The following is a 24976-nucleotide window of genomic DNA, read 5'->3' as shown; positions in this document are numbered from 1 at the left end:
GTATTGAGTTTTGGCGGTATTTATCATGCACTTCTGGGACCCGAGACCCTTGAAATCAAGCATTTTGAAGATTTAGTGTAATCAAGTTCCACATTTCAAAACCATACCTAATAAATTGATATCGAAACACAAAACAATACTAATTTCACCTAAATTTTACATTTCAGACGTAAGAAAAAATAACATAAGAAATAAGCAATAAGCGATAAAGTAAAAATAAATTTATACTTGTACCCTAAATTTTATAGGAAGAGTTGTAACAACAACAAAACCAAAAAAAAAAAAAAAACTAAACTAGTAATTGAATCCAATCCATAAGCATGAGACAATTCAATTTTTTGAAGTAATAAAGTTCAGAAGTTCTTATATTAATATATATATATATATATATATATATATATATATATATATATGGAAGTCAAGTAGAGTCAAATTAAAGACTAGGGGTGGCAATAATATTCACAGTTTTCCACACTTGAAGGTTAAATATTTACAGAGAGAGAGAGAGAGATGGGTATAAAGTGAGGGGGTTAAAAAAAGCTCATCCACCATCATTTGTACAAAAAGAAAAATAAAAAAAAAGTTCACCTCCCAACAATTGTTCTTCAATGTTATTGATATCTACATTTGGGATCTTCCATCATGTCAGTCGCTTGTTTGCAGGGAGATCAGGAAGCTGTTGAATGAATAGCAGTATCCGGTAACATCGCTACGGTTACTATAAAATATTCACATCCGACGGGCAGACTGTACGGGTTCAAAGATAAACCTGAATTCAAGGTCAACCTATCAGTCCCCGAGTCGGAGATCGCACAATCAGTTTGATCCACCCTACCGTGATCACGCCGAGGAGGAGGCGATGGTTTCACAATCTGGCGTTCAATGTGAACAACCTGCCCAACAATGTAGTTAGGCCGGGTAAGGAGATTGTCTGCAAATAAAGCCACAGATTCAGCAGAAAGGTAGTAGTTGGCGCAGTTCCGATTGATTGCCTCGTAATATCCAGCTGCATTCCGAACAAACGCAGCAATCTCGTGGACTTTCATGCGACCAAACGAAATCTTTTCCTTGTTTGCCTGTTTCAAAGCTCAAATCGAGGTTACATAAAACCCGACAATCATAAACCAAGGATATATTCGAACAGTATAGGTAGGTGGATCATACAAACCATTCTTAAAACCTATAAATTTTTTTTGAGTATGTTGAGGATGGTTGGGAGGGAGTCCAACTTTTTCAAAAGATTCCAAAGCGCATATTAGCTCATTTAGGGAATGATCGTGGGTTTACAAGTAAAGAAATACATCTCCATTGGTACGAAGCCTTTTGGGGAAGCCCAAAGTAGAGCCATGAGAGCTTATGCTCAATGGACGACAATATTATACTAAAGTATTTAGGGAGGGAGCTCATAATGGAGGTTTACCTGCTTCTCAAGTTGATGCTTTGAGTACAAAGTTTTAACAAGCTCTTCCTTTTCTTCTAGTTCTTTGACAAGTTGTTCGTTCGCAGCTTCAAGCTTCGGGTATTTTTCAAGCAGTTCTTCACGTTCTTTGACCAAAATTCCGACCCTCTCTGCTATAGCCCAGATGCATTGGCGGAATTCATTGGTGCCATCGTTTTCATTGTCGCTAACAGAACTAAAAGAATTACAGGTTAGTTTTCATTAATGAAATCAATAACTGATAAAACATTGCATAAAATGGATACTTGCACAAGAAAATCCCTAGAATCCAGAATTAAAGCTGGATGGAAAATAGAAAAAAGTTACATTTACAAGTCCAGCCATCTCTCTATAGTTCTTTTTTCCTGGATCATAGAAGAACTAATCTCGTAACTAAGAGGATTCTTATGGAATTTATACGAGGAGAACAGTTTATAAGGGTGTGGAAACCTCTCCCTAGCAGACACATTTTAAAACCTTGAGGGGAAGCCCAAAAGGAAAAGCATAAAGAAAGACAATATCTGCTGGGGGTGGACTTGGACTGTTACAAATGGAATCAAAGCCAGATACCAAGCGGTGTGCCAGCGAGAACGCTGGCCTCCAAGGAGAGAATTGTGAGATCCCACATCGGTTAGTGAGGAGAACGAAACATTCTTTATAAGAAACCTCTTCCTAGCAGACACGTTTTAAAACCTTGAGGGAAGCCCGAAAGGGAAAACCTAAAGAGGACAATATCTGCTAGCGGTGGACTTGGGCATGCGGTGAACTTGGGCATGTAATACATTATATAAATAACTGACAATATGGCTAGAAGTCATTCAAACATCAGGAAACTACCTTCAAAGTTCCGTATGATAGTTTATCCATTTAATAGCAAAAGTAAAATTAATAGTGCCCATAAAGGACGGAGAAAGCAAATATGTTTGATCAGATTCATCATCCAAGAACCTAAAACTATAGTACTAGTGCATTTAAACATATAAGAAATATATAAAGAAAAAAACTGAAACAGCAGAAATTCATTCATTGGCAGATTACAACAGAATACAAGACAAGAAACAAGGTTGCATTTGATCCTCTCTTTTTAATGTGGGTAAAGGGGAATGGTTTGGAAATCAGCAACTGTGCAAAAAATCAAGTAACTTACTTGGCTAAAGATTGTGCTAAAGTGCGTAAGGAATGAGCAAAAGCAGCCACTCCACTTGGAGCAAAAACATAAGTTTTTAGTCTTTCAACATGGCCCCGCATTTTCACAGCTGATGCACGAAGTGCATTATACTCTGAAGCCCTACGGGAAGCTGCACAAAGATGAGTTTGAGCCTCCTCCCTCGCTTCATGCAGACAATTCTCCAAGTGGGCACAATTCATCTGCAAGGATGGATAAAGAATAATTTACAACAACATAAGAACCCGAAAAGAAAATCTGCATTTGACCAGAAAAAGAGTCGTTGACCATGACAATGAAAACTAAGATAGGAAAAAATAATAAATAAATAAATAAACCACTTTTTCAACAGGTAAATATGATTTAATTTTCTTTTTAACAACAAACTTTTGATTGATAGATGAAAGGAATATCAAAGTTCAAGGATACAAACTCTCATCGGGAGTGAGAAAGAAAAAAAAAAACGATAACAGTACAACCAACCAAAGAGAGCAAAACAAGCACTCCAAACCAAAGAAACAACCAAACAAAACTAAGGTACCAACCACTGATTCCTGAAGAAAACAAACAATAGAAAAAACAGAACATTTGAAGATAAGTATCACAAGCACAGCTATCACACTCGTTTGGTCATTTAAAGGGAGAGAAATCAAATAGCATTGGAAGATAAATCGGAATCATTTGAACTCTTTTGCAACAATGTACAGTACAATACACTTAAAAGGACTTTCAAAGTACTCTATCATCATCAACGAAAAGCCTAGAGGAAAAATCTTCCCATTGAGATCTTTGCCAAGGTGATCCACTCTCACCTCTCCTTTTCATTATTGTCATGGATTGTTTGAGCAGAGAATATTATCTCTTAGGGACGACAAAGGGTTTAAAAGTAGGTAAAGGGCCTCTTGGTTTATCTATCATGCATCTATAATACGAGGATGATACAGTTTTATTTTCCTCCCAAAATGATCTGCATCTCGGTAATCTGTTTCATACCATCAGAACTTTTGAGGAAGAATCTGGGCTTAATATACACTGCCATAAATTAGATTTTAGGGGTAAATCTTGATCCTTGCTGTCTTCATCAATTATGGTCCATTTGGATAGGATAAAACTCTCTTTTGAATATATCTTGTTCTCTGTGATATTCCCCTAGGGAAGGGAACAATGAAGATAAATTGAGTCAACTCGTCAACTGGGAGGAATTGGCTCCTTGCCACAGGAAAGGGGAGGAATAAGTGGGTTGAAACCTAAGACAGAAGAAACTGGTCTTTGGAACAGAACAATTAAACTTGTGAGAAGGATGGTTACCAGAAGGAAATATGATAGCTGTTGTAGCTTGGAGTAGGATTGTGAAACTTCGATGTAGGTGATGTTGGATTGAAATGTTAGTTGGGCGGTTGGTTGTAATCTAGTCATTAAGGCTACTTATTTGGAGTAGCGTTAGTTATTTGAAACATGCCATTATAGGATCTGAGCAAGCGAATTGTACGGTTAGGCTATCAACTAATATAAATACTAATTATCGTTTGTACTTTTGGATTACTTGATGAATAAGATTAACTCATTTTTTGGTTTACACCAAATTTATATTCCTTATTTAGGGATCGCCTGCCATAAAGGTTATGAAGGAGTCACAGGCACAGTTCCAGAAAATAAAGCACACAGACAAAACTAGTCAGCTGGACACTTTCACTACGAAAAAGGAAAGTTAAAAGGGTATCCTCCAGACACAACCATGCTACTGCTAAAAAACTTCACTGGACACATGTATAAAAGAAATAGAATAGTTACAACCAAACGTCGGTCAAATGCCTAATTTTTCCCTATAAGTTCTCTTGTTTATTTTCAATTAGGGTGCATTGACAAGCTGTTCAAGCATTGAACCGAAAGCTATAGGGTTAATTCCCATTGGTAAGCCACCACAAACAACTGGACCATTGCTTCCCTTCCCCAATCTGGTTCGAGAAAACCCATGAAATAGCCAACGTTTCTAATAGCTGTTTCCAGCAGCTACTTAAAAAAATGCAATGAAGGAAGAGATAGTTCCAATTTCGTAGGTATTTCATCAAGAACCATCACTAGTTCATGAAGAACACATCCTTGTAAGCCACCCAAAACTTTTAGTCAGTCTTACTATGAAAGATTTAGTGCCAAATCAAATGAGCTCTCTCAAAATCTCAAACTGGAATTGAACTGATCTAATAATCTGCGGATCTTAAGAGAGGCACTAGCAAGGGTCTTTTCTCGAGTGCCATGCCAGGTAAGAGTGGAGATGATACAGGAACTTATACGGAAACCGCTTAACTGAAATTATCACACCTTGACAACAACTAATGCACATTTTGGCACCTTCCCTCAGCTAGCAATAGTAATTAAACAGAACTCGCTAGCATCTATCCACACTCCAAGGAAAGAGAGCGGACTAAAACAAATATCCATTATCATCAGAAGTTAACCTAGCCTCAAAAGATAACTTCTAACAAATTTCCCCAAGGAGCTAGATCTTGGTCACAAAACATTGACAACCAGTATAAGACTGCTAACTTAAAATGCTTAAAAGAATCCGTAGTATAAATTAGTAAGGTGATCGAACAAATCTGGTTCAAACCTCGAAGTTATTATTTATCTAACCTCCATCTGTGTCCATTTATGTTCACGTAAACCAAGGCTCAATCATAACAAGACAAGAAGGCTAAAGGAACCATGCATATAAAAGGAAAGGAAATGGTTGGATGGATAAAGGTCAGAAATGTACGAGAGAAAGCTATAAGACAATGAAAAGATAAAAAAACATAGAACGCAAGCTTGTCAACGCATTGGTCGTTAGTTAAAAACGAAGTTCCAAGGGAGAGAAACCTCTAATGAAAGGGAATAGAAGAAGGAACAATAAAATTAGTACCTGAGATTCATCAAGCAGCTTCCTACTAGCTTCCAACTCTATCTTCAGTGAGGCAACCTCCTCCATAGCATCTTTAAGTTTTGTCTCAGTTTCATTCAACAGATTAGTCTTGTCCGCCAGTGCATCTCGTAACTCCAGCAGAAGGCCATTCTGAAGATTAGATTCCAAATTGGGATCTTCTACTGTTTCACACGGTAAAACATTCAGAGACCGAGGCATGCTCTCAGCAGTGGAACTGTTCGTCAGAGATATTCCCATCTGTCCTACTTTATCTCTCACATATTTATCATTGTCTTGAAATTCTTCACGATTTGGCTCCATCATTGAAGAATCCAAATGAGGGTTCTGATCGCCACGGGAATCCATCATATTTTCATCAACTGCTTCTCGAGCTCTACCAGGCTGTCCAGCAAAAAGCCCCAGCTTTACATCCAGTGAATTAGAGATGCAAGAAACCTCATCCATTGGCTCTGTAGTAGAAATACAAGGTGCAGGGGATTCTAGACAGCCAATAACTCGTGGCTTGCAATCATCACTCTTTTCAGCCAAAACTGAAAAATCAGACATGTCATTATTTGAGAGATTTTGCCCCCGCAAATAATGATCTGACAGCCTTTGTTCCAATTCTTTAATGCGTCTTTCATATGATTCACACTGCATCTGCTTAGTTTTAAGCATTAATTGAAGTTGTTTTCCATATTCATCTTTAAGACGCAAGGCTTCAGCTGTTTTCTCAGCAGCATTCTTTAAGATACTGTCTATTTTGCTGTCGTCATTTAAATCACATTCGGGAGAGAATGAACAGATAAAGGCTAATGCAGAAGCAAGATCAGCTTTCAATTTTGCATTTTCAACTTCCATCTTGCTGGTTCCAGAAATCTCTACTAACTCAGAACCTTTGGCAAGCTCCCCAGAGACATAACTCTCAAAGGTGCCCTTCGAAATTTCTTCAGCCTCAACAGAACTCAAAGCTCCAACTGACTTCGTAAAGGAATCCTTAGGGCCTCCTTGCTTCTCACTTTTCGAAGGGAATCCTAACAAGTACTCAGGAGCATAATGGTCAAGGTCTGAAATATCAACGTTAATTAAACGGTCGTCATAAGGAGTTATATGAACATCACACGGGTTAGGCATATCATTTAATCCCATGGATTCTATTACATCTCTTGGAAAGTATCCACTATGCTCTGTCAGAAACATTTCACGTCTTCTAACCTCATCCTCCCTCTTTCTTGCAAGCCTTTCAGCCATTTGACCAGCCATACCCATGTAAAGCTTCATGCAGGCTTTCCTTCTCACAACTTCAGAAAGACAAGCTCTATAGGCTGGACCGATCCCTCGCACCAACTTTAGGTCCATAAATAGGTCCTCCTGACGTCCCATTGCCTCTTTAAAAACAGGAAACTGTAGTTTGACATCCTTGATGATGTAAGAGTTATAAGCAATCTTTTGCATGTAATGGTGCAAGAAGTTGTTCATTTGAATCTTTTTATCCTTACAGACATCAAGCAGTTTGGAAACTGCACGATCACAAGCTTGCATTCTTGGCAGATGATTTTTGTCATGAACATCATACATAGGACCTAGGGCCGAGACCGCATCATGAGGGCGAAGTGAGGAAGATAACTGACAAGATAGGCAATCATCCACCAGTTTCTTAACAGTATCAACATCTTTGCTGCATTATTATGCACAAATAAAATTTTAGAGTCATTGTAAATACACTTCGACAATGAATAACTACTACAATAGACATGTAAACATGCTTGAGTTATGGCATAAGTAAACAGAAGCTAACCTCAAGGATTGCATTATACTCTTCTGTTCATCGATATACCGCTGATGCTCCTTAATATTCAGTTCCAAATTCTTGATAGAGAAAGAAGCCCTGCTGGAAAATAAATCTTCAACTTTTCGCTTAACCTCGTTAAACATTGCCTTGAATTGAAAAACTTTGTTCTCAAACTGGCTGTGCGAACTGCTGCAATTTTCTGCTGACTTCCGCAAACTATCCTCCTTAACAAAATCCAATAAGCACTTGCAATTCGCTGTTTGTAAGGCAGGATGAAGCTTAACAGACCGCAATTTCTCAATGTCTCTACCCAAGTTAACCAACAGATCAGTATGAACCCGATGCTGCAGCGAATAACGCCTCATGAAATCTGTGTAGTTCTGATTAATCATTTTAAAGTATTGATCCAAATTACCCTTTGCAACCTCTAAAGCTCTCTCTTGAACCTTCTGCTCTCTTAAAAGCCTCTCACAGTAATCAAACTTCATCATCGTACTACTATATATTGTATGAGCCTTGTGGTAATGGTAACGAAACTCCCTCTCATAAGAAGGCAAAGCCTTCAAAGCTGGGTCCGAGGCATCATCTAAAGGATGGGAATCTTGTGAAGTTGAAGGTGATGGTGGTTCTGCAATATCAAGGATATCAATCTGCTCCGGTGGAGGTGGCAATGCATTGCTTTGTAGCCTGGATCGATCAAACAAGAAAACTTCCCGATCATCTGCTGGAAGCTTGTAAACGGAAAGGGGTCGCTGAGATTCCAGTCTAACATCCAATGAGAGAATAAACTGATCGTTGCAGTTAATCCCCGTGACCGATTCAATCAAGCGCATCACATCCTCAACCAGCATACCCTCATAACAATCAAGCTGAAAGGAGTGTCCATTTTCAGAAACATGAACCAGCAATTTTCCGCTGTTTGCACCAGCATCTGTCACGCTTGAGCTCATCTTATCCGCAATGAAGAATCTCAACCACAGGTTCCCACGGCCAAATTAAACCCTTCTGTCACACAAAAGAGATATCAAACCCAAACGTGAAGAACCTATCCGTCGTCAATGGCCGAGGCACGGCAAGGAAAGTCAAATCGGCCGTTTCCGCCCTTTCTGCTACACTTCAGAAGTCCATCATTTAAACCTTAACCCTCAACTTAGATCCGAAATCTCAAATCACTACTTCACTGCTAAAGTAGCTTGATCTAAAATCCCTAAAAATCTAATATCATTTACGAAGTTTATCGACCTTCAATACTACTCGATTCTAAACCTAACCACAACCTTCAATCGATGACCCCAATCCCCAGCAACAAACCAAGAAGAACTAGCAAAATCGGCTCGATTCGAAAGTCCCACCCGGTCCCAGTAAGACCCTACTAATCGCCGACCTAGCCAAAACAAAATCCAACCCGAAAACCAGAATTTTCGCCGAAGATATCTTGATATCCGTCCTCTTTACAAACTTCCTCAGATGAACACGAAAACAGGAACGAATCAAAACCAAAAGCCTAAACTCTAGGGTTGACGAAAATGACCAACAACAGAAGAAGATAAAGATAATCCGAACCGATAACGTGGAAAGAAGTAAGTACAAGAATTTTGATTCTCAGCACAAGAAAACTTCTACGAAACCTTGTAGCAAGATCATACTTGTGATAAATTACACAAATGTGTAGATAAAATCAACGTTTTTGTGTGTGTGTGTTCGATAATCATCAACGAATTTGCTTCTGGTTCTCTCTCTTTCGCTGTCGCTTTGAATATTAAAAAAGCATGAAGGAAGCTTCCATGGCGGCCACCACCGTCTAACAGAACAGCTTCTTCTTCTTCTCTCTCTCTCTATCTCTCTTCGAAGTCTCGCCGTACGAAACTTGAATGAAGCAAAATAAGGAAAGCAGGATGGCCTTGCTGTCGCAAACACTCTTAATTATTACATAAATTAAATGCCATAATTTTATTTTAATAAGATACAGAATAACTAAATTAAGTAATCCATAAATTACAAATTACCCATTTTGTCCCATTTATTAAATAAATAAATAAATAAAAACTTCTCAACGGCTTGCAATGATATGATATTGTCTACTTTGAGCATAAATTGTCAGAGCTTTGCTTTGGGTTTTACCACGACTCTTCACAATGATACGATATTGTCCACTTTGAGCCTAACCATTCCGGGCTTTGCTTTGAGTTTCCCAACGACTCTCTGCAATGATATAATATTATTGTCTACTTTGAGCATAACTTTCATTGATTTGTTTTGGGTTTCCTAAACGGGCTCGGGAGAAAATATTTTTTTATTATAAATCCACGATCATTTCCTAAATTAGTCTGTACGACTTTCATCATCTGACACTTTGTCACCTATTTCAACCAAATTTGAGATTTTTTTTTTCTCTATTTTTGTTTTTAATATTATTTTATTTCTAAATATATAAAAGAATATATAATATAATATAATATAATTTGACGTATGTTTAAATAATTTAAATTTTAATATTACAACACAGTTATCAACGATCTATTTATAATAGAAAAAGAATAAGGTAAGAAAATTCCTCTATTCTCTGTTCCTCGCCCTATTTGTTATGAATCTTTTTGAGATCAACCCAAATTAAATAAACATTTCTAGAACGTTTTTGGTGTACAAATCCCTTGAAATGTTCGATGAAAAACCAGATGGGGTGACTACTAATTAAGGTTTTTGTTTATAATATATTTAAAAGAACTGTCCAATATTTTAATATATTTTTTACTTTAAATGTAGTTTTGAAACGCTTATAAAAGAGTTCAAAAGTAATATTATAAAAAATTATGAATATTTTTTATAATTTAATTTAATTTAATAAAACATTTAAAATTATAAAGAATATATTGTAGCTAAATAAACCTTAAATATTCCCGTAAAAAAAAATTGTTTATTTTTGCGTAAATTCTACTTCTCCCGATTTTTCTCCACTTTTTGTTTTTATTTTTTATTTTAATTTTTTTTAATAAAGGGATAATTTTAAATATAAAAAGATTATAAAATATAATAGGTAATAAAAAAATATATATAATTATATGTCTAACGAACATAATTTTAAAATTTTAAATTTTAATATTACAAAATAGATATCAATAACTTATTTATAATAATAATAATAATAAATGTATAAATATAAAAATGAAGAAATGAATAATTAGGGTGGGCAGAAACGAGAGAATGAATTCGAATGATGAGAGGGAAATTTGGAGCTAGATAGAACTTTGGCTAAGACTATCCAAATAAGTGGTCTTACTATTGGCTCGACCGGAAGACTTGACTTATGTATGACGACATGTGCTTAGTGTCCCTACTTGTGTCATTTATACTTTATATTATATGATGATGTTATATAATCATGTGACGATATTATATGATGGTGTGATGTTGTTATATGATGATATGAGATGATGACATGATGATTTTAGATGCATGATAATCATATGACTTAATATGATGTTATTTCATATTAAAATAATGTGTGAATGATGTATAGAGTTGTGTCATAGAATGATTTAAAGATTAAAAAAAAAAAAACTATAGGGACCTCATGCATATTGTGTGTTCATATACATAGGATTACTTCCCTATTTATGATGATAAGTACGGACGCGTACATTATGATGATGATGATGATCATCATCATGTCTAGGATGATACACGAAAGTTTGCTGACCTCCGGACGTCGCTATAGACAACTAGCTCGACTAGATGGGTCTAGGGGGTGTAAACTATCTAGGGATCCACGATCGCATGCGTGGGTCGTGTGTAGGAAAGTATTATACATCCAATTTTGTCAGGACTGGAGGCCATCCCTACGAACTTAAAAGTTAAGTGTATTTTACTTGAAGTGATTTCATGTTGGGCGACTTCATAAAAAAAATATGTGAGTGAAAACAAACTATGCTGAAAAGACCTGTGTTGGTCTACGGGAATTGGCACACTTGTGTCGAATACAGATAAGAATCCTGGGCACGGGACGTTACGCAGAATGAAATAAATAAAAATTTTATAAACCACATGATAAAAAATTATCCTATCGTCGTCTCTGTCACCGTTGTCGATTCTTGTTTTAATACTTATTCTTGTTCGTTGTCCCGACTTGAAAAGACATACCAAAAATTTCCACAAGTTGTGGCAGCTGCCATGGCTGCTTGGCTGTTTGTTCTCCTTTTGGTTCATGCTTCCATGTGAATGGAAGTACATTGATAGCAACATTTTTTTCTTAGATAGGGATTTATTTTGGCTGCTTTCGGAGTAGATTTGCAAATTATTAACGTATAATATTTAGAAAATATATTATAATAGTTACTTATAGAACTGATGTCTCGTATTGGTTGGGAGGAAAACAAAACACTCTTTATAAGAGTGTAGAAACCTTCCACTAGCAGACGCGTTTTAAAGCCTTGAGGTGAAGCCCAAAAAGGACAATATTTGCTAGAGTGGATCTGGGTCGTTATCAGAGCTAGACACTGGACTATGTGCCAACGAGGAGGTTGTTCTCTAAATGGGGTAGACACGAGACAATGCGCTAATAAGAATGTTGGCCCCAAAGGGGGGTTGGATTTGGCCGGTGGATTGATTCAACAAATCGTTGTGAATATTTTAGGGCGGAATTAGACAAATTCAGCTTCAAAATTTCGGACGTTGATTTAACACATCCTTACACAAAATGAATTACGTGTGTGTTTTTTTTAACAATCTTGTCGCATTTTAAAAAAAAATTACAAAAATTTTAATAAATAGACGGTGAAATTAATAAAATTGGTTACTAAAATTTCAATTAAACAAATCTTTTGATTATATTCTCTGAACAACCAAATAAAAAATATTTTTTTTTTTAAGTTCATAAACAAATCGTTAAAAAAATAAATAATCCATTTGAAAATTATTTAAAACCATAGTATGTGACGTGAAAGGTAGATGTGCATACACGTGTACCGTATTTTATGACATCAGACACGTGGGTCAATATGGCCCCTTTAAATATTCACATGGGAGCATGCTTAACGGTTTGATTTTCTTATAAAAATACCAAAGCTAAATTAATATATATATATATATATATATATATATAAATTTATCTAAATGATATCTTAAAAATTTAAAAAAAAATTATAACTTTTTAACTTAAAAAACGCGTAAAAAAAACTTTTGAATTTTAAATTTTTTTTATCGTTAATTAATAAAAAAAATATGAGTATTTTAATTTTTTTTTTAAGAATTTCAAAAATACCTTTAAAACTTTTTTTTTAAAAATATTCAAAAATACATTTCATATTAAATTCGTTCTTACATTGATAATAATTTTTAATTTTTTTTTCTTTTTTTATAAAAGTAAATGGGTAAGATATTTTGATTTTTTTTTTAAATTTTTTTTAAGAGTACATACTTTTCCAAATTTAGAAATATTTTTAAAAAAAATCTAAAAAATACCTTTATTAGGATAGAAAGCATTAATATTTTGTTAAAAAAAAATTAATATATTTGAACTCTCACAATTATTTCAATATACCTTTATTAAACTTCCTAAACTTTTTTTTTAATTTAAAAATATATTTATAATCAGTATCACATTTAAAAAAATATTCATAAAATTTTAAATTAATATTAAAAAATTGGAGATAATCTATGACATGTTGATAAACGATTTTCATACATTGACGATAATAATTTTTTAGATTTTTTTATAATAGTAAAAGATATCTAGATATTTTTTAAACGTAACATTAACTGTAAAGATATTATGAAACTTTTAAAAAAAGATCGAAGGATATTAATGAAAAATTTTAAAATTGAAATCTATTTTCGAAATGTTTAGAGGTATTTTAAAATAAAGTAATAAAATCATTTTTTTAGTTTTTTTTTTTAAGTTTAAATATATTATTAATTTTTTAAAAGTTTGGGTATATTTTAATTTTTTTTTATTAATTTAGTAAAAAAAAAAATGATGATGTGGGCCATAGAAAATAAGGGAATATTTCAAATGAGTTGGAAAATTTTCAAAATATTTTAATTCTATTTATTATTTTTCTTTCATATTCTCTCATTTATTGGACAAGTTGGAATTCTTTGGTTTCCAAGGTCAAAGAAAAAAGAAAATAATTAAATAATTAAATAAAAAAAAGTCTAAAAGGTAAAAAACTATTTAATTATTGGCTCTCTAATTCCATATTGTTATTTACAACTCGGTGTAATTAATATTAAAGTCTCTCTAAAAAATAAAAAAATATAGTAATTAAATAATTGGGAACCCTAAAATGAAATATAATGATTATATAAATAAATAGATATGACACTCGAATTAAACTTAAATTTCTTACGGTCTAAAATATATATGTATGTATGTATATATATATGTATATATATATAAAGTAATGGTAGATCTCTCGAGGAGAAAATTATGAATGGAAGAAAAGTTGGAGACGTGCCGTTTGTAGGAGCTAGGAGACAATTGATTAAATCTAGCTGAGCCTGTTTGGTATATATTTGACTTGTTTTTTTTTCTGTGTTTTTGCGGAGTTCAATTAGGGGTTAATTTGGTAATTTTAGAGAATTTGAAGGAAGAAAGAAGTCGTAATTTGACTAGAACCAAACTCAATTAACGTAAGTAGCTACGAGATCAGCTCGTTTAAACATTGCTTAGAGGATAAACATGTTTATGATTTGTTACTTTATTTATGATTGATGTACGGTTGAAATATGGTTGCATATAGTCAATTTGGTTTATTGAAGCACATTAAATGATTAATGATGTGCAAGTAACTTCTTTGGATAAGATATTGATTTTAACTTGTACGACTCAGCTTGAAAGAGTATTGTATGCTATAACTAGACTAAACCATGGTTAAGTACGACCTAATTTGTATAAACCCTAAGAAGTATATGTATTGAAATGAATTGAAGTATGGAACATGGCTTACGTTTTTTTTTTTTGGTAGGCCCGGTAAAGCTATAATACGAATTGCTGATTATTATATTGCATCATAGGGTCACGCCCAAACTGTTATATCGTATTGTAGGGTCGTGCCCTAACTGTTCTGTTGTATTGTAAGGTTGTCCTAATTTTTATTAGTGTCATTAGGTTATTATATGAGAATCGTTTAGGGGATCTTAAACTATCCTCTAGTAGTGAATCTGTTTAGAAGTACATGAGTCAGCATAATATCAGATAGTAGATAGACACATGAGTCATTCCTACGTGATTATGACTATATGGAGACTACTAAGAAGTCACTAACTAATTTCTAGTAGTGAGCGGTCTGTAGATAAGGTCCATATATGTCCTAAAATTAAGTTATTTAGAAGGTCACGTCTTACACATTTATAACTATTGTCCTCTTTGGACTTTTCCTCTCATGGTTTTAAAACGCGTTTGATAGAAAAAGATTTTTACACCTTTTGGGCCTAGCGTCCTCGCTGGCACTTGAGCCAAATCCACCCCCTTTGGGGCCCATCGTCTCATGTCTACCCCCTTCGGGGAAGAGCCTCCTCGTTGGCACATCGCCTGTCTGGCTCTGAAACCATTTGTAATGGCCCAAGCCCAAGCCCAAACCCACCGCTAGCAAATATTGTCTTCTTTGGGCTTTTCCTTTCGGGCTTTCCCTCAAAGCTTTAAAATGCATCTGCTGGAAGAAGGTTTCCACACCGGTGTTTTGTTTTCCTCCCCAACCAATGTGGGATTGTGGGATCTCACACCTTATATTGAGATAGGCTTAAAGGATCTATCATATTGAACCCAAATAATGAGACGAGCTTAGAGGAGCTATTTGACAGGAACTCAAATACCGTACTGAGCTCAAATGAGCTATTTTACCTGCACTAATGGTTGGGATAAGCTTAACAAAGCTAGATAATGTGAGACCAATCATTGCATAGGGCATGTGACATCAATGATCGAGCTAATTGATGAATATCCAATCATCACTAGGTCTTGAGACATCAATGATTTATATATGACGATGTGACACTGATGAGTCGTATGACACTGATGATTGAAATAAGTTTAAAGCAGCTAAACGATGTGAATCAAACCATTAAGGTTGGCTACCTAACTTAATAATAATGATAAGCTCGGAGGAGCGGGTAGATGGAAACCCATTCGTTGAGTTAGGTTATATGACACCAATAATTTAAGGGTGCTCAGGGAAGCTACACGGTGTGAACCAAATCATTGAGCTGGTCATAAAAGACCAATGATCTACGGTGAGTTAAGTGGAATGATACCATTCATAACGACCTTGGTCGGAAATTTGGAATCTAGATTTAATACTTGATGATCCCGACATTTCTCTATATCTCCCGTAGCATAGTTACATTACTTACTTCTCACGTTTAAGAGTGAAGTATAAGAGGCTAACGGAAGATGAAATAGAGCTAAAGATTGAAGCAAATCGATTAGAGAGGATAGTTTTAAATGAAATAGGTTGTTTATGACTATACATGAATTTAGATACATATTTGAGGGTTTGAAAATCCGTATGTGCTCAATTATTATTTGAACGAACATTATGTGCCCGAGAATGTCAATTATGCTATCTTAGATCACGAGCTATTATTTTACGATAATTTTATCTTGGAACCTGGCTATTGGGTCACATATACTTTTTAGATTGCTTGGTACCTGATAGGAACGTTTTGGGCATAACCCCTATTTGTAAACTAACCGAGGAGGATGTATGAGCAGACAATCTACCGTTCTAGCATGTAGAGGCAACAGACAAGTAGTTATTGTTCCTAGACATGTAGTTTACGGTTCTAAACCAAGTAGGGTGTAAGAACAGACAATTACTTGATTTAGCCTGACAAGGCAAAGTGATAGGCAGTGGTTGCTCAACAGTGCTGATGTACATCCAACTCGACAATCCGGCAACCTGGACCAACCCAACCCGAAGTATAGGGGTTGGATTGGGTTGGGTTGGATTATTTTTTCTGAACCCAAGTTGGCTCGATTCTTGAGTCAACACCTCTAAGAATAATCTTCTTGATAGAATCAAGACACGTTGATGATGGACTTGGATAAATGAAAAACATAAAGATTATAATACCTAATACCCTCACTAAGTCTCGTGTCTATTTGTATATGTCGTTTGATATGTCTTTATATGTTATGTTTTAAACGCGAAAACTTTTACTGAATTTTTTTTCTTTGTGTCTATGTAATGGTCTGCTTTTCAAAGACATCGTTACAAATGTCATTGTTGATTCAAATACTACAAATTTCGATTGTTGGTGCGAATGCCAAATACAATGCAAATTCATGGTCTTCTTCTTAGTCTTCTTCCATATGAACGGAACTGACCACAAGGCGGCAAATAAACGCTCAACCATCCCGTCTTTACCCAACTCAATCCATACAATTTGGGCTGTGCCAGATTAAAATAAATTAACCAGGTTAATTTTAAAAGTATTTTCAAAATATATATTAAAATTGAATTTTAAAAATATTAATTTAATATTTAAAAATAAATAAAATGATATTTTACGTGTTAATATTCTATTTTTATTAAAAATAATTTTTTTTTGAATACCTTACTCGAACAACTCGAAGCAACTCACTTCAATTATTTAATAAAATTAATAAAAATAATTTTAATGAGATTTTTATTATCACAATAATTAAAACATCTATATTAAAAAAGGTTAGATATTTCTTGAAAGATAATCCAAATTCGTCGTCGTTCTCAAAGCTCTTCTCTCTCTCAATCACATCCGTTCAGTATCAGCTACGCTGAATCAAATCGTCAAAAACTGAAGAAATGATTACGAATGCCATACCAAATACCGAGTGTGCTCTGATCAAAGCTGTTGATTGGTGCGCCAACAACGCATTGTCAGAAATCCCCAACGAAAAAGGAATGGGGAGTAATCATTTCCCATCATCTTGATCTTCCTCATTCTTCCCCTTTGAAATTTCCATCCATTTCCGCATTTCAAGGCACTCCTTCTTCCGCCATTGTCAAGGCGAATCGAGCTTCAGCGAAATGGCTCGACCCACCGTGTTTTTGATCCGGATCTTCGCCATTTTCGGCTTTCTCCATCTGGGTTTTGGTGCTCCAATTTCTTTGGAAAAGCCTCTTCTCCGGCAGGAACAGGATAAGGTCGGTGAGCTTCCGGGTCAGAACTTTGTGGTCAACTTTACTCACTATTCTGGTTATGTCACTGTTAATGAGGATTCAGGGAGAGCTCTGTTCTACTGGTTTTTTGAGGCTGTTGAGGACTCTGCCGATAAACCTCTTGTTCTATGGCTTAATGGAGGTTCTTTACTTAAACTATCTCCCTTGGAGTTTTACTTTGAGCTCTTTAATTGTTGCATTAGAGCTGAATTACATATACAAGATTAAATTTATAGTAACTCATCTGATTAAACTATTGGATTTCATGTTGAAGGTCTCTGTTCGAATCTCTACACTGATTAATATTGGTAACTGTTCATTGGGTCTCGTTCAAATTTACAAGATGGCAATATATAATCTTAAATTTAGTGCTCATTAGTTTAAGATTTTGGATTTAGTGTTGAATTAACAAATCTAATGTCTTTTCTTCAGATAAATTAATATGAGAAATTTGTGTATGTAAGATGATTGAATAGCAGGAGTGGAAAAAATGCTCTGTTCTTCTGTTCTAAGATAATTTGTATTGGTTGTATTAATCAGTTTGAAATGAGTTTTTAAATCTTGGATTGTTTTCGTAGGACCTGGATGTTCATCAATTGCTTTTGGTGAGGCAATAGAAATAGGCCCACTTCTCATTAATGCTGATGGGAAATCCCTTCGCTGGAACCCTTATTCTTGGAATGAAGGTAAGATTTGCAAGAACACACATGTATATTGGTTTATTTCTCCCTTTCTTCTTCGATCCTCTTCCCTCTAATTTTGAAATTAACTGATTACAATGAGTAGGTACAGTTATTGTGTTTAGAGTATTCATTTATGAAACAAATTGTTCAGTCTTTATGTTCGGTTGTCTATTCTTCCTTGTAATGTAGCATGAGCATCTAGATGATTGATATAAATATGAGAAAGTTTTATAACAAACAATTTATGTGAGATCCCATGTTGATTGGAGAGGGGAACGAACTATTCCTTGTAAGGGTGTGAAAACTTCTCCCTAGCAAATGCATTTTAAAAACCTTGAGGGAAGCCCGGAAGGGAAAGCCTAGAGAGGATAGTATTTACTAGTGGTGAGCTTGGGCTATTACAAATGGTATCAGAGTCAGACACCGGGCAGTGTGCCAGCTAGGACGTTGGCCCCCAAGAGGGGTGGATTGTGAGATCCCACGTTGGTTGGAGAGGGGAATGAAACATTCCTTGTAAGGGTGTGGAAATCTCTCCCTAGCAGATGTTTTTTAAGAACTTTAAGGGGAAGCTCGGAAGGAAAAGCCCAAAGAGGACAGTATCTGCTAGCGAAGGGTTTGGGCTGTTACAAATGGTCTCAGAGCCAGACACCAAGCGGTATACCAACGAGGATGCTGGCCCCCAAGGAGGTGGATTGTGAGATCCCACTTCGTTTAGAGAGGGGAACGAAACATTTCTTGTTAGGGTGTGGAAACCTCTCCCTAGCAAATGCATTTTAAAAACCTTGAGGGGAAGCTCGGAAGGGAAAGTCCAAAGAGGACAATATCTGCTAGTGGTAGGTTTGGGCTGTTACAAATGGTATCAGGACCAGACACTGGGTGGTATGCCAGCAAGGACGCTGAGCCTTCAAAGGAGTGGATTGTGAGATCCCACCTCGGTTGGAGAAGGGAACGAAACATTCCTTGTAAGGGTGTGGAAACATCTCCCTAGCAGACACGTTTTAAAAATCTTGAAGGGAAGCATGGAGAAAAAGCCCAAAGAGGACAATATAGCAGTGAGCTTGAGCTGTTACACTTTATCACGAGCAAGTAGCTGACTTTTCTATTGGGTTGACTTTCTATGATATTGTAATTTCAGTATATTGTTAGGAGTTCAATAGTCAATTTTATCTTAGAAAATGCATAAAGGGAAATCTACCCTCTATGATATTGGCTATGCTTTTGCTCGTGTGAGGCTTTCTCATACTTTTTAGCTTATTAACAATATCTCTTGGTAGGAAATACCTCAAAATGTTATATTTTGAATAGTTGAATAAAACTTTTCATGCTTCTCACCAATATACATTATCTTTTACAGTTGCCAACGTTTTATTTCTCGATTCTCCTGTTGGGGTTGGTTTTTCATATTCAAACACATCTTCAGATTTGATGAACAATGGAGATAAAAGAACAGGTAATACTTAGACAACATGTAGTACCTGCTTTAAATGGACCTATTATGTCATTGCAAAGCCACTAATTTGATTATGTTTCAACTTCTTATTTCTTAGCCGAGGATTCTCTGGTTTTCTTATTGAAGTGGCTTGAACGCTTTCCCCAATTCAAAGGAAGAGATTTTTATATTACAGGAGAGAGCTATGGGGGTAAGGAGGAAATCATTGCTCCAATTTTTTTACCTAAAATAAACTAGTTTTTATCTTTCCATTCCTTTTTTTTGTAAATTTCCTATGTTGTGCAATTTCTTCACTCCCCCATTAGTTTCTTTTAGTTGTTTATCTCTTTCATTTTGAATGAAATGAATAAACAGGGCATTATATTCCTCAGCTAAGTCAAGCTATTGTAAGGAACAACCTTCTATCCAAGGAAAAATCCATCAATCTTAAGGGCTATATGGTATTTGCATCTTCCTCTCACAAAATTGAAGTTTATAGTAATATAAAGTACTATGTAAGGTTATTATATTCACTTCTATGCATTACTCATGTAGGTAGGCAATGCTCTTTTTGACGATCATTATGATCATGTGGGAGTTTTTGAATTTTTGTGGTCAACGGGTTTGATTTCTGATCAAACATACAAGCAACTTAATCAAGTATGTGCAAATCAATCTTTTGTACATCCCTCAGAATCTTGTGACGAGATTCTTGAGATGGTCGATAAAGAAATCGGAAACATCGACCCTTATAGCATCTTCACTCCTCCATGCTCTGATCTCTCTTCGAATCGCCTACGAAGCCGAATGCATGTGAGTTTACTGATCAATGTATTGATTATTTGTTTTTCCTTGGTTGCAATACAATAAGAACATGAATGAAGTATTGGACCTAACATATACCCCTACACTAATAATTATATGGATTAAAATCGTAAACTTTCATAAATGTCTCCATTTTTTATATTTGAAAATGTTCACAAAACTTCTAAACTTTTATAATTGAATCTATTTAGACTCTCTATGTAATGGCCCAAGTCCACCGCTAGCAGATATTGTCCTATTTGGGTTTTCCCTTTCGGACTTTCCCTCAGGGTTTTTAAAATGCGTCTGCTAGGGAGAGGGGTTTCCACACCCTTATAAAGGGTGTTTTGTTCTCCTCCCTAACCGATGTGGGATCTCACAATCTACCCCCTTCAGGGCCCAGTGTTCTCGCTAGCACTTGTTCCTTTCTCCAATCAAATACCCCTTTCGGGGCCTAGCGTCCTTACTGACACACCACCTCTTATCTATCTCCTTCGGGGAACAGCCTCCTCATTGGCACGTCGCCCGGTCTCTGGCTCCGATACTATTTGTAACGGCCCAAGCCTACCGCTAGCAAATATTGTCCTCTTTGGACTTTCTCTTTTAGACTTCTCCCCAAGGTTTTTAAAACGCGTCTGCTAGGGAGAGGTTTCTACACCCTTATAAAGGGGGTTTCGTTCTCCTCCCCAACCGATGTGTGATCTCACACTCTATTTGAAAATCATCTATACATATACTTTTCATTTTTATATCGTCAATACAGGGTCTAAATTGATTTACTTATGAAAGTTAGAAATTGTAACTCTCGAACATGTGTATAAGCATTTTTTAAACAAAATCTAATGGAAGATATAATTTGATATGCTTACCGAAGTTTACGGTTTAGTTGGTCTAATTATTAGTTTAGGGGTTTAATTGATTCAACAAATATTCGGTATAAATTGATTTTTGTCAATTTACATCAAGCAGGAAGGCCTCCTGGTGGCACATAAATTGCTAATCACATATAATTTCTAGATAATGCCCCAGTGGGGTGACTTGCTAATCTTCTACTTCATTAAATTTACCCTTCTAAGTTCTAACCATACCCTGAATTAGCTCAAGATTTTGGTAAGTGATCCAGTTGGAATTTTCTGAAATAACATCAAGATTCTAGTTTTCTTGTTTTTCTCAATATTTGTATTAATCTTTCAGTAGTATAAGCTACCATAAGTATAGTGGAGAGAGGTTTTCTGTAAATGATATTGATTATTGAAGTTTTTACATCCATTAATTTACTGTAACTGTGTTTCTTAGAGGATTGGACGTGTTGGTGAACGCTATGATCCCTGCACTGAGAAGCACGCGGTTGCATACTTCAATCTACCTGAAGTTCAACAGGCGCTTCATGTTGATCCTAAGTATGCACCATCTAAATGGGATACCTGCAGGTACAACATCTTAAGAACAACTATAAAATTTGTGGTAGCATTTCGTATATATATTTCTAGATAAACCAGTTATAATAAGAAATCCCGTATTAGGTACAAATTTCTTGAAGTAAATATAACTATTAACTTGAACTAATCCCCATATAGGCTTTGCCACTCAAAAGTCCGCTCTAGGAAGCAACAAAGTTTAAAAAATTGTTATGTTTTTCACTTGGGGATCTTGGATGATATCTTGGGCCATCCCTTGGGGTAATATTGTTTTTCTTTTCTTAATCTTCATCTTCTTGAAGTCAACGTGGAGATTTCGACCTTTGACAGTTTGGTCTAAATTATAATGCTTTAACCAATTGAATTATGTTGAGATTGGTCGTTCTTGAGTAATAGATAGGTCCATAACTGGAAGCGAAGTTTTTTTGTCTTTCTTTTTCTTTTTTGCCACTTAAGATTACTAAACAGTGACAGTTAATGAAGTCGAATAATGAGCAACAAAGTGTCTCATATATTCTTTGCCCAACATTGATGTAAACGGTGAGATCCCACGTTAGTTAGGGAGGAGAACGAAACACCCTTTATAAGGGTGTGGAAACCTCCCTTTACATACGCGTTTTAAAATCTTCAGGGGAAGTCCGAAAGGTAAAGTCCAAAGAGGACAATATTTGCTAGTGGTGGACTTGGGCCGTTACATATAGGTTTGATAAAATCACTTTCACAAACAGTTTTTCTTTATAGAAAGCAAATAATTTCTTTTTCTTGCAAAAGAGGGCTTACTTCTTTCCTTGATAACATTATTCTCAAGCAAGGATGCTATTCTTATAAGTGTTTGATGGAACTCTTAATGGTCACAGTGAGTTCGTTAACCTTAATTGGAAGGATTCTGCTGGCTCAGTGCTGGACCTATATCGGGAGCTGATACAAGCAGGACTTCGTATTTGGGTGTTCAGGTTCGTCTTGAAACTTAAAAGTCTTCAAGTAATTTATGCTTTCACATTGATTATGAAATCTCACGTTCGTTGGAGAGAAGAATGAAGCATTTCTTATAAGGGTGTGAAAACCTCTCTCTAACATTCACATTTTAAAATCGTGAGACTAACAGTTAAAAGTTATAGTAGGCCGTGCATCCGATGGTTAGAATAGGATTGCCCCATTGAATAATTTTCCAGCATTTAGTCATTAATTTTAGATTATTTAGTGCTTAATTGGTATTTTAGATTTAATTAGTTATTTTCTTATTTTATTGTAGGACTATTAATATCCTCCTTTTGGGATTATTACACGTTCATGATATCTTATATTTCTTATTAAACTAATGATGAATGTTCTCTGAAAAACTGTTTTTGGGATTATTATTATGATTATTTTGTTTGTTGCTGCTCCAGTTTCTGAATCATCCATCATTGTTTATTGTACAAACTTTGAATATTGGTTTGTGTTTCTTTGTTACAGTGGTGACACTGATTCTATACTCCCAATCACATCTACCCGTTACAGTATCGACGCCCTTAACCTTCCAGTAATTGGACCTTGGCGTGCTTGGTATGATAATGGCCAGGTAAAACACTCGTTATCAAGAACTTCATATGCATATAACTCAATGTCTGCAGCACTTTTCCAGAAAGTGCTTTTAGTGATACCTTAAAAACTGTTTTTAGTTTGAAAATCTCTTGGGATTCATGTTGATATTCTCATCTGCCTTCTGTTCTTGTCTGTTGAGGATATATGATACTTGAAAAAAAGGCATTTTTCAATGAAATAACTTCAAATATAATGAAGAAAATACTTAAAGGACATCAGAATATGATTTTCAATAGCTTCAACGACAATGAGGAATGCACTGAAAAACTTATGAACATTATTTGTTTCCAGTTAGTGAAATTTTGTTTTTGGGAGGAGAAAGCAATGGATTGGGCTAGTTTAGGAGATTAAGATTTTAAGAACCTTAGTTGGGAAGGAGAATGAAGTATTTTTTGTAAGGGTGTGGAAACCTCTCCCTAATAAATGTGTTTTAAAAACCTTGAGGGAAAGCCTGAAAGGGAAAGCCCAAAGAGGACAATATCGGCTAGCGGTGGGCTTGGGTCATTACAAATGGTATCAAAGCCAGACATCGGGTAATGTGCCAACAAGGATGCTCGTCCTCGAGGGGGGGAGGGGGGAAGGGTGGATTGGGGGTCCCATATCTATTGGAGAAGGGAATGAGTGACAGCAAGGACGCTGGAACCCAAAGCGGGGTGGATTGTGAGATCTTATATCGGTTGGAGAGGAGAACGAAACATTCTATATAAGGGTGTGGAAACCTCTCCTAGCAAACGCGTTTTCCACCTCTACTAGCAAACACGTTTTAAAAATCTTGAAGTGAAACCGAACAGTAGATATAGTAGATATTGTAGAGACAATATCTACTTTTCTTTTTCTTTTTCAATTGAGAGAGCCTGTTATCCACTTTCATTGAATTTTTAAAGAATCAAAACTTGTTTTCAAATCCGTGTTCCTTTGCTTTCGAAATCAAAATATTGTATTCATTCTTGTTCATTATCATTTCTTCTTTTCATCGATGATTTGTTAATCCTTTGAGAATTTTTAGTCATGCATAGCATACTACTCATAGTTCGAAGAAGCTGCTAGACCTAAACTTGTAAACATCTCTACCTACTCGTAGTCGTTAATGACTCGACACCTAGCTGACCTCGAGGCATCGAGTTCAGTCGGGAGGTAAAAAGATGAATCAAATGAGATTAGTTGGTTGTGATGAACAGGTTGGAGGATGGATTCAAGAATATGAAGGGCTAAACCTTGTGTCAGTGAGAGGAGCAGGCCATGAGGTCCCTTTGCACAAACCAAAACTGGCTCTGCAACTCATCAAAGCCTTTCTAGCAGGGAACGCACTCCCAGCCCTTCAGCTCCACAGTGACACTTAAAAAAAAAGCTTCAAAGCTCCTTTTCTGTTCATTGTTCATTGTTCATTGTTCATTGTTCATTGTTGGAATGTAATGAGTGGAGGAGAGTTCTTATTTGCGAAGCCATTACTTGTTCAACAATGGGCATTGATTTTCAAGTTAATATCAATAAAGATGCCGTTGGGTTAGACAATATGGATATAGATTGAAATGATTTCTTCTTATTTGCTTTCTTCTCAATTTTTCATTGATTTTTGGTGATTGATGATGAAATGGAGTTTTTTTTTTTTTTTTTTTTTCTATTTTTAA

The 24976-nt window shown here is 35.6% G+C and overlaps 2 protein-coding genes across 2 annotated transcripts; one reads left to right on the top strand and one right to left on the bottom strand.

Annotated features, from left to right (window-relative positions):
- Positions 1–420: 420 nt before the first annotated feature.
- Positions 421–9200, bottom strand: LOC111443933 (autophagy-related protein 11). The gene is made up of 5 exons (XM_023081791.1): positions 7301–9200; positions 5503–7180; positions 2586–2806; positions 1421–1634; positions 421–1076 (listed from the first exon to the last, which is right to left on the bottom strand). The coding sequence occupies exons 1-5, from the start codon at positions 8242–8244 to the stop codon at positions 669–671; spliced, it is 3465 nt and encodes a 1154-aa protein (XP_022937559.1). The 5' UTR covers positions 8245–9200; the 3' UTR covers positions 421–668.
- Positions 9201–17005: 7805 nt separating this feature from the next.
- Positions 17006–24891, top strand: LOC111444253 (serine carboxypeptidase II-2). Its single transcript, XM_023082276.1, has 10 exons — positions 17006–17572; positions 18009–18116; positions 19468–19563; positions 19661–19753; positions 19918–20003; positions 20098–20355; positions 21643–21776; positions 22622–22717; positions 23220–23325; positions 24527–24891. Exons 1-10 carry the CDS (start codon positions 17299–17301, stop codon positions 24686–24688), a joined length of 1413 nt encoding a protein of 470 aa, XP_022938044.1. The 5' UTR covers positions 17006–17298; the 3' UTR covers positions 24689–24891.
- The last annotated feature ends 85 nt before the right edge of the window (positions 24892–24976 follow it).

Source organism: Cucurbita moschata, unplaced genomic scaffold (assembly GCF_002738365.1).
Source record: "Cucurbita moschata cultivar Rifu unplaced genomic scaffold, Cmos_1.0 Cmo_Scf00006, whole genome shotgun sequence".
NCBI lineage: Eukaryota > Viridiplantae > Streptophyta > Magnoliopsida > Cucurbitales > Cucurbitaceae > Cucurbita > Cucurbita moschata.
Note: the sequence above shows the minus strand (reverse complement) of the source record. Positions and strands in the feature narration are given on the sequence as shown.